This window comes from Cataglyphis hispanica, chromosome 12 (assembly GCF_021464435.1).
Source record: "Cataglyphis hispanica isolate Lineage 1 chromosome 12, ULB_Chis1_1.0, whole genome shotgun sequence".
Classification (NCBI taxonomy): domain Eukaryota; kingdom Metazoa; phylum Arthropoda; class Insecta; order Hymenoptera; family Formicidae; genus Cataglyphis; species Cataglyphis hispanica.
Genome location: NC_065965.1, coordinates 647,554 through 665,268, shown reverse-complemented (window position 1 = coordinate 665,268; position 17,715 = coordinate 647,554). Strand labels below are relative to the sequence as shown.

General features: G+C 34.4%; 3 protein-coding genes across 9 annotated transcripts; 2 read left to right on the top strand and 1 right to left on the bottom strand.

The window, feature by feature from the left end:
• Window positions 1-132: 132 nt before the first annotated feature.
• LOC126853329 (uncharacterized) lies at window positions 133-2,542 on the bottom strand. 2 transcript variants are annotated; one of them, XM_050598963.1, is made up of 4 exons: window positions 2,407-2,542; window positions 2,027-2,330; window positions 1,615-1,826; window positions 133-1,533 (listed from the first exon to the last, which is right to left on the bottom strand). In XM_050598963.1, the coding sequence occupies exons 2-4, from the start codon at window positions 2,312-2,314 to the stop codon at window positions 387-389; spliced, it is 1,647 nt and encodes a 548-aa protein (XP_050454920.1). In that variant the 5' UTR covers window positions 2,315-2,330; window positions 2,407-2,542; the 3' UTR covers window positions 133-386. The 2 variants fall into 2 exon arrangements, with proteins under 2 accessions (XP_050454920.1, XP_050454919.1); XM_050598962.1 differs by having other exon boundaries at window positions 2,027-2,519.
• Window positions 2,543-2,974: 432 nt separating this feature from the next.
• LOC126853327 (GATA zinc finger domain-containing protein 14-like) lies at window positions 2,975-6,805 on the top strand. Of its 6 annotated transcripts, XM_050598952.1 has the most exons (11): window positions 2,977-3,032; window positions 3,105-3,186; window positions 3,289-3,537; window positions 3,631-3,773; window positions 4,017-4,164; window positions 4,306-4,538; window positions 4,610-4,673; window positions 4,748-4,950; window positions 5,061-6,223; window positions 6,291-6,425; window positions 6,534-6,805. In XM_050598952.1, exons 3-11 carry the CDS (start codon window positions 3,435-3,437, stop codon window positions 6,550-6,552), a joined length of 2,211 nt encoding a protein of 736 aa, XP_050454909.1. In that variant the 5' UTR covers window positions 2,977-3,032; window positions 3,105-3,186; window positions 3,289-3,434; the 3' UTR covers window positions 6,553-6,805. The 6 variants fall into 6 exon arrangements, with proteins under 6 accessions (XP_050454910.1, XP_050454913.1, XP_050454909.1 ...); XM_050598953.1 differs by having other exon boundaries at window positions 2,975-3,186; window positions 3,332-3,537; XM_050598956.1 differs by having other exon boundaries at window positions 2,976-3,186; window positions 5,061-6,217.
• A 5,974-nt stretch (window positions 6,806-12,779) lies between these two features.
• On the top strand, window positions 12,780-17,045 carry LOC126853343 (transcription factor Jun). Its single transcript, XM_050598992.1, has one exon. The coding sequence runs from the start codon at window positions 13,510-13,512 to the stop codon at window positions 14,323-14,325; it is 816 nt and encodes a 271-aa protein (XP_050454949.1). The 5' UTR covers window positions 12,780-13,509; the 3' UTR covers window positions 14,326-17,045.
• Window positions 17,046-17,715: the final 670 nt, after the last annotated feature.

The following is a 17,715-nucleotide window of genomic DNA, read 5'->3' as shown; positions in this document are numbered from 1 at the left end:
AAGATATAAATGTAATATAATTGCCCAATCATGTCATAAGAAATCCTGAAAAATCCAAAAGATTTCTTTCTTGATACATAAAATCTTGATTAATTATTTATATATATATATATATATATATATATATATATATATATATATATATATTAATAAGAAAATTTGAAATGGATAATTTTTTTAACATGTTGAATGCAAGATAGACAACAATGAAGTAAAACAATAAAATAATGAATCATCAAAATTATTTGAAAACAACTCTGTATCTACAATGCATGTCACAGAAAAGAAATAGCATAGATAAAAATTGTACAAAAATTAAATTAAATGCCAAAGTGAGAAAGTAAATAATACAAACAATAAGAGTCAGTAAAAATGATATAATTAACTTATTGAAATTCTTCGAAAATATTAAGTAAATCAGTCTGTGTTTCAGTGTGACTTATTTGCGTGTTTAGCCAGGATCTACAGGGAGCCCCTATGGGAATGTTACAACCAGTCTCACAAATCAAAGATTTTGTTTGAGTCTCGGTAGAAACTGTGGTATCGTCGTGCGACCAAGCGGTCTGAGTTTGTATATTGGACAATCCTAGATCAGAGGACAGTATTTCGTTGCAAGTCTGAGTATATGTATTACTGTACAATAGCTGCTCCATATTATCCAAATTATCCGTGGTTTGAGTCTCGATATTCGAACTTAAAGTAAACGATCTCGATAAAGATTCAGAGTAAAAGTATGAAGGGGAAAAAGCTTGTTCGGTTTGTGTTTCTATGCTACTAAATCTATCGTCGAAAGTTTTCGCAGTTAGCATAGGATCTGTTCGAGATATACCGTCGGTCGAAGTGAAAGGATATCCTTCGACAACTGTCGACGCATCCTCTACATAAGGCAATGTCATCAGAGCCACAGTGTTCTTTGGTACACACTGTATTAAAGGATTACGGCTGTGCTCGTAGAGTGTTTCGAATTCCGTCTGAGTTACATTATCATTAAATGCCTCGAACATGTCCTTTTCTGGTATCGTTTGCGTGCCTGACGTACTTTTCTCCCAAAAATCTTGCAAACCTACATCGTGGCAAAGCGGCAGCGGACTAAATAAATTCGTCGATGCAAAATTATCGCCAAGATTAAGGTCTTCCTTGAGCAACATGGGTTCCGATGGTTTCAATAATGTGCGACGATATTTCTTTCCGAGATTATATCTCTTTGATTCTTTGTTCGCTTGCGACTCCTGAGTCGTTTGCGTTTCCATTGATTTTCCAAAGTTCTTTTCTTTAGTCAAGCTATTAGTCTGTGTTTGCTTGGATATTCGACGTTTTGTATTACAATGTGAGTTATTGAGTTTTGATGGGCTCGATAACTTTCTGCTTCTTTTGTAATCATCTGTCTGTACACCAATGTCAGATGTACTCTTCCCTGTAGTACTAATATTTCTGCCATCTCTCTCAGATTTATCTGGACTAGGTAGTATCGCCACAGGTTTGCTTATAATTCTGCTTGGTAAGACAATTTGTATTGTCTTGGAGTTACTACGTCTGCAAAGACATTAAAAGTATATCGATTAAACTTTCTATCGATCAGTAAGCTAGCTAAAAATACATAATGATTAAGAATACCTTAAGGAATTTTTGTATTTTTCTGTTATGGTATGCAAAGATCGCTTTGCATGCGTAAGCAGCGCTTCATATGTAGTATAAATCTTTGAGCAGGAGCACTTAAACTCTACGCCGCAGACTCTCATGTGTCCTTCCTTAGCAGATACAATGGAGAAACTTTTACCACAGCGATCGCACGCATAATTCTTTTCTGCGTGAACTTTCAGATAATGCTGGAAAAATGATTCGATATTATTCTTTTTATAACAATCTCATACACAAATATTTTTTTCATAAAGCATTATTAAATTATACTATAATAATAATTATTATTATATTAGTATATTATATTATTATAGTATAATTATATTATAATTATTATTATAATATTACAAATTATTTAATGTATTATTAAAATATACACGATACACACTTGCTTCAAGTATTTCATGCTGCTGAAATATCTCTGAGAATTGACGGCGTAGACACAAGATTGCACCGGGCAGTGATAGCGTACATTCTCCTTTGCGACTTTATCCAATTTCTTACGTTGGTGCACCTTGAGATCGTGCAATCTATAACGCGAGACATTCGCGAAGACGAGGTTGCATTGTTCGCATCTGACATTATTAGTTATTACACTCAGTTCCTCCGGCGATGGACAGATCGTCTTCTCGCACAATAATGCACCGCTATCCGTCAATAGTCTCCTCCTCGGCATCGAGGATTATCTAGGGCTGGAAACGTGCAAATTATCGACACAAACTTATGTTTATCGTCGGCGATATATCTTATATTGACAGATTTCCTAACCTTTACAAATGTCATCTTTAACGCTTAAAGGCTCCCGCACAATCAAAAATATAAGGGTGCGAACCCATGTAAAAGTAAGTAAAAAATAGTTTAAAACTGTTTAAAACAAAAAAAGTAGTTTAAATCTGTTTTAAAAAAATGTTTAAAACAATATCCACTGTTTTAAACAAGTTTTAATCAAACAGTTTTAAACACATTGTTTAAAACATGCCAACTCTGCTAGAAATGCTTCGAAATATTTAATTGACCAATCAGGATAAAACGATTAAAGATTTCTTTATTTTGATTGGTTAATGTTTTGAAACATTTAGGGAGCTATTACAATTCTTAAAACGAGGTGAAAATTACAAAAGTGAACAGATTTACTAGATTTCAACAAATGAAATTATAAATATTCTAGTGAATTTCCTCACTTTTGTATTTTTCACTTTGACTGCAGCCATGATTTTAGTTTTATCTTTGGCATAGTCGCCAACTATGGCATAAAAAATATCTCTAGACGTCGTGTCGTTAAATACAGTTTTTCATTTTCGAGAAAATCAACTTCAAGTTTTCAGGTTCTCATGTTTCACTTTCTCTTCTTCTTCTCTTGGAAATGGCGGAATGATAACGAACGTTACTGGCAAGTTAGTATGTGATGATACAGTGTTTAAAAATATAAATTTAAATAACATTTACTACGAATAAAAATATTATAGACATTTAACTGAATGGAAATGAGAGAATACAGTCTCAAACAAATTCTGTATATGTAAGAAATTGAAATGTATAACACCAGAGGTATACATATATATTTGCACTATCATTAATATTAATATTGCATGTTAAAGTACGTAATGATAAGAAAATTTATTCTTTGATAATCTTTTGCTCTGTACACAGGACAGATATAAAATATCGAAATGAATGGGGTAAAATTTTCCAGATAAATTTGTGAATCCAAAAGTTTAGTTTCTTTGTGTATTATATCATTATCTCTATATATGCACATATTTGTTGCATAAAAGAGTTAAACATTAACTATAAAAATGCCAACAATACCGAAAATTCGAAAAGCTAAAAGGGTCAGTGTGCTTACTAAAAGAGGGCAATGTCTGGGGAAACATTACAAGGAACGATCATATAGACCATGTAAGATAGTTAAAGTTCTCTATCAAGATTGTTTACTTTATATTTTTTTCTACATTGTTATCATTATTTTACTAATAAATTTTTTTTTTTCAGTATATGAGAAATTAAAGAGCAACAATAACTTCCTGGCCAAGGCACTTTCAAAGGAGAAACAAAACAATCAGTCATTATTTACACAGAATGTGCAGCTAATTGCAGAGATTCAACAGTTGAACGTAATATGTAACACACGAAATGTAAGCATCATTTATATTGAAAATTTAATATTCTTAATATTTAATATTTAAAATAAATTTAATATTATATGTAAATATCTTTTGTCCAACTTTTCAATGTTTATTTTTATAAAATTTGGGCAATTGTTATGTGGCTTATTCCTTTCCTAACTTTTTTATTTTTGTTCTGATTCCTAATTGTAATTTCTTTCAAAAGCTGGAGTTTTTTTATTTATTTATTAATATTTATTATCTGTTTTTTAGACAGTACTTGCCAATGTACAGAATAATGCAAAAGAAATATTGAAAATGTTACTCACCATGACTGGTTATATAACAAGTACTATTTCTATGTGTCAAGAGCTCGCTGTTTCCAATACCACTGTGAGACTGTCGTCTGCTCCAGATGGAAGTAAGGAATATTTCACTATATTATATTGCTAAATTTTAAGGATTTTGTAACTTAATGTATATAATTTGATAAAAGCATACTATTTATACTGTATTGTAAAACTTTATAACTTTAAAACATGGGGCTTATGAAATATTTCAGGAAAAGAACCTTCCAAAAGATTATCGACAAAATCTCCGGCTAAAGGTGTAGTAAAACCAATGGTAGGTGGGCACACTATTACTAAGCCCACAATTAATTTGAGTCGAGTAAAAATGGAAACTATATCAAGATTAAGTGATATACAAGAATCAATTACTCCTGATAGAAGTCAAGAGATAAATGAGAATAGATCATCAATTACTGTTTCTTTACCATCTACACCACTTAGATATGTATGTATATATTTATTTTATATTATATATATATATATATAAATTTTACATGCAACATGCAATTATTTTAGGAAAATAATCGAACTACGTGTAGACTGCCAGAAAGAGTAACAATTCCTTCACCTAGAGTTAATGGTATGACAGAATATCTAAGTTTAATTATTTAATCGTAATAAATTCCTCAAATTAATATAATTATTAATATTTAGATGCACTTACATTGGCTAATGAACGAAGAAGAAGAAGAAATTATCCCAAGCGAATATCAGAATCTTATTCGCGATCGCGAAGTAGATGGTCTGATGAAACTCCAACAACCAGCACAAGACATATTAATGTAGCTAGTCCTACAATACAACTTAAAGATATATCCAATTTATTGCGTGATTCTCAAACTGTTAACATTAGAAGAGTAAGTGTTTATCTACGAATGTCGAAAGACGTTATTTCTAATAAAGTATTTTCTTCTTATTTTCTATCTAAAGATATTATATACTTAAATTGTTAATATTGTTTTCGTAGATAATTGATAACAGAATTGATGACATTGAAAATCAGGAGAACAATGACAATGTGTCTAATGATCTATCAGAAAGAAATCTTGTAATATCAGATATGTCGATTAATCCAAGCGAAGAAAATGAAACGCAAGCGGAAATACCAAAAAAGGATCTCAAAGTAAAAATAAATAGCAAAATCTCTGATAAAGATCTTAAAATTTCAAATGTAATAGAAAATTCAAGATTATCGCAAAATAATACTAGGAATTGGGAAGAAGAGGATCCGTTGGAAGGTCCGAGTTGGTTATTTAGTAATACCATACCATCGCGGGATAGCGAACCAGAAGAGCTTTCCGATGTCAATAATAACACATCTCAATTAATAGTATATGATGATGAGTCGAGCAGTGCAGAAAGTAATACAGAGGAGTTACTGCTACAAAACTCAAATGAATCTCTGAGAGATATTCAAACTTTAGATGGAGACGCAACATCTATTGACCATATTAGCTATCAATCTCATAATGAAGATGATGATAGTTCCTATGAGCTTCCAGCAGGAAATGTATTTAATCGTAAAGAAAATTTTAATAACATAGAAGATAATAGTGCTGAAGATGATACAACAAATTTTAGAAGTTTTGTGACAAAAAGGAGACAGCATCCCGAAATGACAGAAGACTTTACACTAATGTTGTCGCGTCAATCAATGCAAAATATGCAATTCGATATCAATGAGCTGAGATTGCCTAATTTAGAAGAATCTACGATGAATTCTATTGATAATGAAATCGACACCGAAGTCACTGCTGCAAGCCCAAGCGTTGCGAATATGTCGACATCGTTGTCTATGTCAAATCAGATCCCGAACGGATCGGATCACGAGCAGACTGCCATAATAAAACTGCCATTAAGTGCAATGAAGAATCATGAAAGAGAATTGACGTTACAACAAAAAAAGGATTTAAGTAAAAAGAATAAAATAGCGAAAATGTTGAATTTGGATAACGAAACCAATGTTGAAAATGATTCGATAACTAAGACGAAGAAAAAAAATAAATCGCAGAATAAACGAGATCCAAGTGCAGCTAAAGTTGTTTTGGAGAAGCTCAATGAAAATCATGTTAAATCGAGGACGCCATCAGACGATATAGAATCCCGGAACTCTCATAATCACGTGTATGTGTAATTGAATAAAATTCTTTTTGCGAATTATGTGGATTATACAAATTTTAATATTCCGGATTTGCAGGAGAGACATTACGTTTAATGTGGATGAAACTCTAGAACAGGACGAAACTCGAAACTCTGAAAATAACGTGAATGCTTCCGGCCGTCCTAGACGAAGAAAGGCTCCAGTAAATTTGAAAGAGCCTAATTTGCACAAGTAAGTAAAAATTTCGCTTAAATCAAATAAAATATATCTGTTAAGATTTATCTTGATTAAACATTGGAATATACTGTAAAGATTATGTTATATTTCTTTGTCTTTTAGAAAATTAAGACGAAACTAGTGAGAAGACTGATGTATGGATCATCAATGTAAATGTATGGTTGATCAATGTAAAACAAGATAAATTATTATTCGCATTATCGATATGATCATCGATGTGAAACAAGATAAATTATTATTTGTGTATACAGATGATATTGTTGAAAGCTGTTTTTTTTCTTATATTTGTAACTTTTGAAGTAATATTGAAATAATCCTGTATATATGATATGTACATCACAAATTATTTGAATCATAAAATAGCAAGAATGAAATATTCTCTCTCTGTTAGCTGATGCTTTAAAGTAGAAAATTACATTTGATAATATTTGACTAAACTTAATAATTTCATGAGGACTATGTATGAGGATATTCGTAATATATTACTTCCACTGATACATCACATATAATAATTGGTTTTCGTATCGTTATGTTCCAACTATAAATGTATACAAACCATATTGGTATATCTTCTTTTTATACTAATATATTATATTCTTTATATTATCTTAATACAAGAATTATCATATTACTTTGCAATGCTTCACCGAATCCATAAATAATATTTGAACTTTGGATGTAACCATTTATTGCCACTTATACTAGCTATAAATAATATCTATATCTATACAGACATGTGATGCAGATGGTAGTTTTTTTTAAAATTTTCAACAACAACTGTGTCAAAGAAGAATTTAAATAATGATATAATGGTAACGCCATTAAATTTCGCAGAAAATATCTTTATACAATTTTAATTATAATAATATATAATAATATATATAATTATAATAATATAATAATATAATTTTAATTATAATAATAATAATAATTCAAAATTTAAATCCAATGAAGTTGTGTCTGATTGATAATAGGAAAACAAATCTTTGCTTGTTTTGTCTTATCTATTCTTTATGCTTGTTTTCTTTTGTTCTTTGTTCTCATATCAATAATATTTCATGATTATATTTTAAAAATTTAATATATTTTTTATATAATATTTGTCCATACAGCACAGAATGTTGTAGCTGCATTTGTAGCAACATTGCGACAATGTTGCAAATGTGCCGCAATATTCTGTGCTACATGGATGTGTATGAGATTAAATTTGTATCATTGCATACATATTTCTGTTTTTTCGTATTGTTATGTATCTAATATTATTATGATATTATCAACGACCTCATCTATGCAGATATTTTTTATTAATGATAATACAGAAATATCGCGCGCAAATAAAATTTTTGACTTACCAAAGTCTACGCTAGATGACTATATAGTGATAGACACCGCCTGCCGTGATTATATAACAATACTATACATATATCCTATTTTCAAATTATGTGATTAAAATTTTAATATGTTAAAATCATATAAATAGAAACATTAATGCGCTTCTAAATATATTTTTCATTCTTTCGCCGTTACATGTATATATACGTGTGATATGTCACATGTTTGTGTGTGTGCGAGAATAGAGGTGAGATTCCAAATATTATTCTATATATATATATATATATATATATATATATATATATATATATGCATCGTAATATTTGACAATAGCTCTCAAAATATAATTTATTTCACTCACAATATTTTTCATACAGTATACAGAATGTTGCAGCAACATTACAATATTGCCACAGTGTTGCTACAATGTTGCAAATGTTGCTGCAACTGTTCTGTGTCGTATATATGGCTAAGAAATGAATTTAAATGGATTATGACATTAATAATAAATAGAATTTTGATGATTATTTTATCCATGTTGAATTATCAAAGCATCTACTTCTCTTCTCTCGCATTTTGGGGAACGCTTAACGTCGCAACGGTGCTTAGGAAAGTATCGGCAAATTAAGCGCTAGGTGAAACTCTCGGCTCCACTCAGCTCGCGAAATGATTGATCGGCGTCGGAAACGGCCCAGCAGCTTTCGTGCGCAAATAAAAAGGCTTGGCCTCACCGCGTACTCGAGAGAAGTATTGTGTATATGAAATGAATTTAACCTTTCCCGCGCGCGCTCTTCCACGCGAGGACGCGCGGGGCGGAAATTAATTATGTTTGTTTAATTTCGAAATGAAAAAAGCTGCTGGCACTGCCCCGCCCATGCCACGTACGACTCTAATCTGAAAAAGAGAGAAAAAAGGTTGTTGTTGAAATTGCTGTACATGAAAGCATTAAAAATCCTTGTGTGAGCGATTTTAATTATAAAGTTCAAAGAAAATATATTAATATATATATATATATATATATATATATATATATATATATATATATAAACATATATGTTATATGAATTATGCTATAAATTTTAATATAAAACTTGTGATTTGAGAGAGAGAGAGAGAGAGAGAGAGAGAGAGAACTCTTGTTCTTCAACTTTACAATAATTTCATTTTATCAAATCAACAGAATTGTGCTTTATTGCTTTGAGTCGTAAATTGCTGTTGTGTCTCGGAGAGATTAATGTGTTGCTTTAAGGATAAAAATGCAATTACATAATGATAGCACTTAGAGAATTGCATAGTAATTGGACTTTTATCTTTAAATTGATGCATTAACTTCTAAGATGCGATGATATTATAATTCAAGATTTGATACAGCAGAAATCTGAAAAATGTGTGACTTTATAAAACAAAATTATTGTAAAATTGAGAAAGAAATCATATACATATACAGGGTGTCCAAAAATTCGCGCAACACCTTTAAGGAAAGGTAGAGAGTTTTATTCTGAACAGAAAAGTCCTGTACCATTTTTTTTCTATAAAACTTAATAAAAGAGTTATTATTGAGTGAAGTCTGGTCTCTCATCGCCGATCTTCAGCCGGGCGCACGTCGGTGAGCCGTCATAAAACATCTGAGCGCTCACGCACACTACCAGGCGCGCGGCTCACCGACAGTGCGTCTAAAGATCGGCGATGATAGGCCAGACTTCACTCAAGAATAATTCTTTTATTAAGCGTTATAGAAAAAAAATAATACAGGACTTTTCTGCTCAGAATAACACTCTCTACCTTTCCTTAAAAAGTGTTGCGCGAATTTTCGGACACCCTGTATATATATATATATATATATATATATATATATATATATATATATATATATATATTGAAAACGTGGAATATTTTTCTTAATATTACACAAGATATATACATTAAATGTAATTATTATTTCTTCATCAATTCAATTCAAAAACTATGCTCGTTAAAAATGTAATACGATATACATGGGGGTAAAATTATTCGTGACATGATCAATCGTTACATCATATCGATGCAACATGTAGATTGTTATGCTTGCATTCGCTGCCCGATATCGGCGTGTGATCAGTCACGTGGCAACATAGTATGTTTGTTGCTCTCGTTGATTACCGGATATCAATGCTTCGCGCTCACATTTCCCTGTGCGGGCCAGAAAATGGAGCGAAACTCGAGATAAGTATCTTATTAACTACGCTGCGTATTGATAAAACTACTGTATGGTTGCCTGCATCTTATACAATTGCGTCTTATGCATCGAACGATTTTTGATCTAAACATTTGTCGTTATCATTCTCGGTTAATGTCGTTAATCGACGAACGTGCAAGCTTTACATACCGATTCCCATGTAATCGTATAACTACGTTTACTGTTCACTTTGAAAGACACGTGATTATTTTCGAACATACGCGGATTATTCTCAAAGTATAAATTTTAAACACGTAATGAAATTTTTGTGGTATAAAATTAAACTAGAGTCAAATGAAGAATACTTTTATTATCAATAATCATGTAATCCTTGTGAGGTAACGCTTTATATATACACATACTCCATTAAAAACATAATTCAAGCTGCGTATAATTTATTTAAATTTATCTAACTTATTTAAAAATTTTCAATTTAGATTAATTAAGGATGTTTTACATGTACAATATAATAGCAAAAAAATTGTCAAAATTAAAAAAAAACAACATATTTCTTACATTTATACTGTTTGAAAAATCAAAAAAAATAAATCCGGAAAAGAATTATAGTATCACAAAATAATATAGATTTTGACATTTTCGTAAAAGAAAATAGTTGTAATTAATATTTTTCCTAATTTATGGCAAAAATTTTGAAAATCGTGAATATTCCCTGAAATCAACTGAAGAATAAACAATGAAAAACGAGTATTTGCAGAAAGAGATAGATAATATTTTTCTATAATTTAAAATCCTCATAATTTTTTATCGCTTCAGTGAATCGATTCAGGATTTCTTAATAAATTTCTGAACTGATATGTCAAAACATTCTGTACAATTTTGGTTAAATTCCTGATACTTTAAAAATAGGTACGAAACATCCTTAATGCGCAGTTTGAATACATGTTATCGTGTGGTTCAACGTCCTACAAAATTATAGAATATATTTCGGCGATAACGACCAATTGGTTTGTTTTTCACGATAAAAATATCGTTACAACAAAGGTTTCTAAGAGATAAATTTTTCCGTTAAATATCGTTTCTACTTATGGGACTTTGGAATGCAGTCCAAATCCAACAACAGATAACATTTACGACTTTCAGTATTGCTATTCTGTAAATAAATGACCCGAATATAATGGTACGGCAAATAGCACGCGCGCACGTATGGAACACTCTTTTGCAACAGCAACGCAAATTTCCTGGAAAAGATTCGGGGAATAATCGCTACGCGAAACGATCAAAAGATCTTTCCCGGAAAAACGCATGTAGCCAGAATATAGCAACATGCGAGTTCGTTCGAAGACACATTCAAGACAATCGAATGCATTTTTTATTTTAAATTATATTTTTTATATCATGTTTCTTTATCACATTCCAATTTCTACGGATTATAAAATATCGAACAGCGATAAAAAAAGTTAATTGATAAGCAAAAGTTAAAATTATCGATCGTATAGTTTTTATAAATTATAAAACGTTAAAAAATAAAATGAACGTTTGACAATTTCAGGCGTATTATTTAAAAAAAAAAATAGATAAAACGTAAACATCTCACTTTTATTTTTAATGACATATTTGTAAAAAATGAGCAAATTGAATTGTAAATTTATCTCAGAATCAATAAAGTTTGCACGATCGATTATACTACATTAAAATCGAGAATAATAATGACTCTCGATCGGCCTGAAAGCCGTTCAATGCATCTCGGACGCAATTGCATAAGATAGACAATCAAATATGGACATATGCAACGAGCATATGATAATGTGAAACAATTGAGGTTAGTGATACGTTATTGTGATACGTTTTATGCAATTCGTATCGGCGTATTAACGTGACAAAGTAATCAAATAGTGATTTTCATTATCCAAAATTTATTAAATAAAAAAATATTTTATTAAAGGCTTCATTATTTCTTTTTCGTTTTTGAAGAGTTTTTATAATAAACTTCAATAAAAAATAAATAATTAATAATAAATATAATTAATTAATAATTAATATAATTAATAATAAATTAATAAATATTCAATAAAAATGAATAAACAAGCATTTTGGATTTGAGGATACTATAAATTTTGGAACTTGATTGTGTGAACATAATTATATTAACATTTCGCAGGCTACAGGTTTTTATCTATTTTTAAAACCTTTGAAGATACACGAAACTCGATATATAATATGTATCTCACATTTCGCATTCGCTTATTTTTCATTATTGCCGCAACTTTTTGAAAACTTCAACTTCGGCACGCGAAACGTATATAAACCCGTTTTTGCTCGTCCAAAGTTGTATACGACAAAAAGAGACGGCGATAGATCCGTAGATATCCGCGTGAGAGCGGGACAGCGAATGTAAAACATCGTTTCCACTTAATCGTTTGAGTCTCTTTAGGCATCGCTGTTAAGAAAATATATCGATTCGCAAGATCAATTTCTCGCCGATATCGCCAGCGCCGCAAATCGTTGAAGAAACGACCTTGGACGTCGTTGACAATTTATGACAGTTCGCGGCACGTGACATGAAGCATCGAACGGCTGTTCCGAAATTTCAATCGGTGTAATCGCACCTTAATCTTGTGGTGCCGGCGTTCAAACGCTCCCTCCAGCGGCGCGGACGCCCGGCGGTGCGCATGCGCACACCATTTCCTAGCAGCGCCGATCGTCCGGCCAATAGGACGCTCCGGGCAACGTCATCGGCGACCAATCGGCGACGCGAGCCGTGACGACGTCTCTATTTTCGGCCGACGTGACTCATGGGATATAAGCGAGTACGTTTAGTTGGGTGTTCACAAGTTGTCGAGCCGTCGTCGTGCACGGGTAAATACGCCTTTGCTCGCGCAACGATCGTCGCGATCTCTGCATTCCGCAAGAGGAACGGCACACGCGCACCGCCCGGTCCGTCGCATCGTCGTGAGTCATTGTTATGTTGACACTCGTAGCGGGCGGTAGTCGGTTACCTCGTGCACGGTGGTGCCTGTTATTCCCGCGATAAATCGTACCAAACGTCAGATACTGACGTGTATTCTGCGTTGATCCGCGATCAACCAAGTGCTGTTCGATAGTTGTGATAGCGCGATATATCGAGTGTGACGAAACGTGCTCGTCAAGTACAAGGAGACCCAATCACCGTTGCTGGATTTTTGCGTTTAATCGCGCGCGCGGTTATATAATCGCCGCAGCGCGGAGCAAAGTGTCTGCAAGAGTAGTTGACGTAGACAGAAACAGAGGAGAAGAGAGAGAAAGAGAAAGAGAAAGAAAAAGCGAAAGAAGGAAGAGGAGAAACAAGAAAGAAGTTAGATACATCATCAGCTACACTTATGTGTAGCTTAGAATAACGTGTATATATTTAATTATATATGCACTGAAGAGTAGGAAGTTGGAAACTGCAAGGAAGTTTTTCGTTTGTTGCTCTTCGGATCCGATAAGCGAGCGGCGGGGATCGTTCGCTCCAGAGGCGAAAAGCAACGGTCATTGACGAGGGAGAACCTCGGTATTCCGTCGAACGATTAGTTTATCAGCCAGGCGGTATCCATGGTGCGAAGCCTGACGATGGAACCGACGTTCTATGAGGACGCGAGCGTTTACGGCGCGATGAACGGTCGCGAGAACAGCATGGGCCATCTTAAGCGGAATCTCACGCTCGATCTGAACGGTTGTCAGAGGCAGGGACCACAAGCAAAGAGGCCGCGATTGGGTCCGCTGCCACCCGCACTCAACAATGTCACGCCGATCCTGAGTTCGCCGGATCTCAACATGCTGAAGCTGGCCTCGCCGGAACTGGAGAAGTTCATCATGACACAATCGGACAGTCTGGTCACCGGTCTCCCAACACCTACCACCCAGATTCTGTTTCCTAAGACGGTTACCGAAGCTCAGGAATTATACGCGCGCGGCTTCGTCGACGCGCTCAATGAACTACATCACTCTGACAGTTCGCAGGAACCCGGCAGCATGCATGGCGCGACTTATACAACTCTGGAACCACCCAGTAGTGTGCAGAGTACAGAATCCACCATGAGCAATCCGAACCTGGTACAAGTGAAGGATGAACCGCAGACGGTACCGAGCGTGTCGAGCACACCACCGATGTCGCCGATTGATATGGAGAACCAAGAGAAGATCAAGCTGGAGAGGAAGCGACAGAGGAATCGCGTGGCCGCCTCCAAGTGCCGACGGCGCAAGCTCGAGCGCATCTCCAGGCTCGAGGACAAGGTCAAACTGCTCAAAGGCGAGAACAGCGAATTAAGCACCATCGTGCACAAGCTCAAAGAACACGTGTGCCGACTCAAGGAGCAGGTTATGGACCACGTGAATGCCGGCTGTCACATTGTGCCTGGCCAATACTGAAGTTTCTCAATCGCCCCCTCCCTGTCCCAGGGATGAAACTGCGAATGACAATGCTCGCTCCTTTTTCGATCACTCTCCCGCCGGATCGCGCTCTTCATCATCATCTTGCCTTTCGTAGTTCCACCAAGCAATGGACATTGAACTTTCGCAACAGCTGTTAATGATCGTCGTTCGAATTTGTTCTTCCGTGATTATAATCGGGAAGAATTTCCACTATGTGAATATAGGCCTATATTTCGCATATGAAAATGTTCTTTCTCTTTATTTTAACCTCAACAAGATGTAGAATATATTCTTTCCCTTTAATATGAGAAAGGAACTAAACAGTTCTACAAAAAGCAAAGTCCATCTCTGTCTGCTGATATTGCTAATGGAAAAGTTCGGGACACGCACACACACAGAAGAAGCGCTATCGCTAAAAAAAACAGAGTGTCTCCATTGCCATTCCGGAAAGAACCTTCGTAAAAGAAAGAGGGGAGAAGGAGGAAAGAAGTCAGTCCATGGTCTACCACGTTTACAGTTTTGTCTTGATTCTTTTGTGACATGACTGGGAGGAGACACCATGGCGCGACGGAACAGCAAGCAGCAGGCGGAGCGGGAGAAGGAGGTGACGGTCAAAGTGGAGAAGGAGGAAGGAGTGCCTTCGTATAGACGTGAAACGTAAAGAATGCTTTTAGAGAAGAGTGGCAGGCGTGCGCGCGTGCGTGTTTTGCGCATGCGAGAGACATTATACGCACGAACACGGTTGACGAATGCGTGCGTACGTGCGTGCATGTATGAGAGGAAAAAAGAGCGAGTCCGTGTCTGAGAGAGCGAAAGAGAGAGTGTATACGCGTGTAAAAGAGAGAGAGAGAGAGATCGCGCGTGGTAGCGCGAGAGGGGAGAGTATCTCGCGACAGCCATTTTAGAGAACACGCGAGAACCGGCGGGAGATACGAATCTCTCTAACCGGAGGTTGAAATTCTTTTACTCTTCCCGTGTTGTTATCGGAGAAGTCCCAATCTTTGCGACTTTCGGATGTCCCTTTGTATTTTAGAACGTAATCGATTTCTCGTTCGATCGCATTATGTAAATATCTTATCTACCTTGATGATGATTTGTAAAATAACTCCTTTCTTTCTTTCTCGGCACTGAACGACAGCGCCGATTTTCTTCTTGCAGACTCGCAATTTCGCGTCGACTTTGCATTGTAAATTTCGATACGAGGCGTTCGCTTTGCGAGTGACGTATGTCAACTTTTCAAATTTCCTTGATACAGATAGTTGCTATCAGTCTCGAATATTAAAAACGCGAAGTATCTTTTATATCGTGAGAGAAATTTTCGAATCACGATGACTCTTTAAGTAAACGCCTCGTGCAAGTTGCGAGGATTGCATATTTTGTCGAATATCTCGATCGTGTTTCTTATCGCTTTTTTTCTACTCGGACGATATATAACTCATGGATTAGTCAGAAAGAAAGATTTTAACTTTTTTGCCGCGATTGTGCTGAGAATTGTGCGACGGACTATTTGTGATAAACGCAATCAAACCGGGAGATCATGTTTGCCTTGTACCGAATGCACTTTCGAGAGACTCGAGCATTCCGCTAGTTTTGGAAACTTCTACATACTTTGGTGCATACAAATTGACAAATTAATTCTAAGGAGTACGGTGCTGTATTGTAGCTGCGCAAGAACGTGTATTAGGGCGGTATGTTATAATGACGCGTGTTCTAAACGTATCGGATGTCAGAATCGATCAATGACAATTGAGCAATTCTAAAAGAATGAATTAGTTTATTGATCAATGCTGTCTTTTTTTTAAATATTATATATGCTTTTAAATTTTAACAATAATAATTTATCTTATATGATTCTCTATTATGCAAATTAAATCTTAAACAATAAAACGAAGCATTATAACATATTTTTTGGAGGGATTGAAAAGAAGGAAAGTATATATAAAATGTATATATAAAGAGACGCAATTTTTGTATCAAATTTATATATATATATATATATATATATATATATATATATATATATGTATGCATATATACATATATATGTAAAAAATTTTAGATTGTTACAAATGTAAAAAATATGTAAAAAATTGTTTTTGTATATTCCATAAATATTTTTAATTAATCGATTTAAAAGATTATTTAAATAAAGATACATATAATATATCTGCATAGAGTGCATATTAAGAAAAGTATCGCCAGAAGACGCGTTCACTATAACCTCGCCCGTGCACCCAATTAATGTTGTCCGATTCTTCGATATTTTTCCGACGTGCCTCGATGTCGTTTCGCAAACAATTCATTAATTGGATTGCATCGAAATGACCTCGTTTTTGAACTCCGCTTTTGAAAGAACTAGCGCTATTAAGGCTGTACAAATAGAATAGTGTCCGGGAGCAGTCGGAACTTGTCAAAGAATCTTTATCCTGAGCAAGAAAGATTGAACGATATAGGCTTGTGGTAAAGGATTCTTTAATTATATGACATGCTTTTATTAATCGGATTAAACGCTGATTACTGACGTATATAAAGGGTTGCGGTCGATCATGTATAAATATACGATTAGGCGATCATGCTTATATTATTGTTAGTACATGAGATATTCGAGAAATTGGTTTTAATTAATCCATCGACTGTATTTTATTCAATATAATTCATTTTTATATAAAAAATTCATTATAGTTATATATACATATTTATATATAATTATGAATATACATATTTTGCTTATAGTTTTCGTCATCCATAAAACTCAGAAAACGATGTTTTCATGAATTAAGACTGCATACAAAATTGAACAAAATTTATTTTGCCTGGTGTATATATATATATATATATATATATATATATATATATATATATACTGGTGTATATATATATATATATATATATATATATATATATATATATATATATATATATATATATATATACATGAAACTCGTCCGCGGACGCGGCTCTTCGTCTCTTTCGAGACGATTTATATACGTCGTCGGTATCACGATTAGTAAAATCAGTTCCGCGCGACTCTCCTGGATGCCCGGGAAAATCTTTCCCTTAGCTATTAAGCCAGCGAGTCACGTTCTTCTTGATTTTTCTGCGCGACCGCGTCGCGTAGAAAACTCCATTTCGTCATATGTGCATCTAGTCTTGTCCAGTATGCCCTTATAACTTGCGCGCAATGCGTGTGCGCGTGCCGCATACTAAACACACACACACATAACATACATGCACACATATACATATATAGCTCCGAAGTACACACAATGGTAGGCGGGACCGCGATCACCACGTGTCGCAAGCTACGTCAGGAGACGTCGCGACCGAGCAGCATCGGTTTTCTGCGACATTGGTCATCATACCGGGATGAGAGGTGTCCGTATTGCT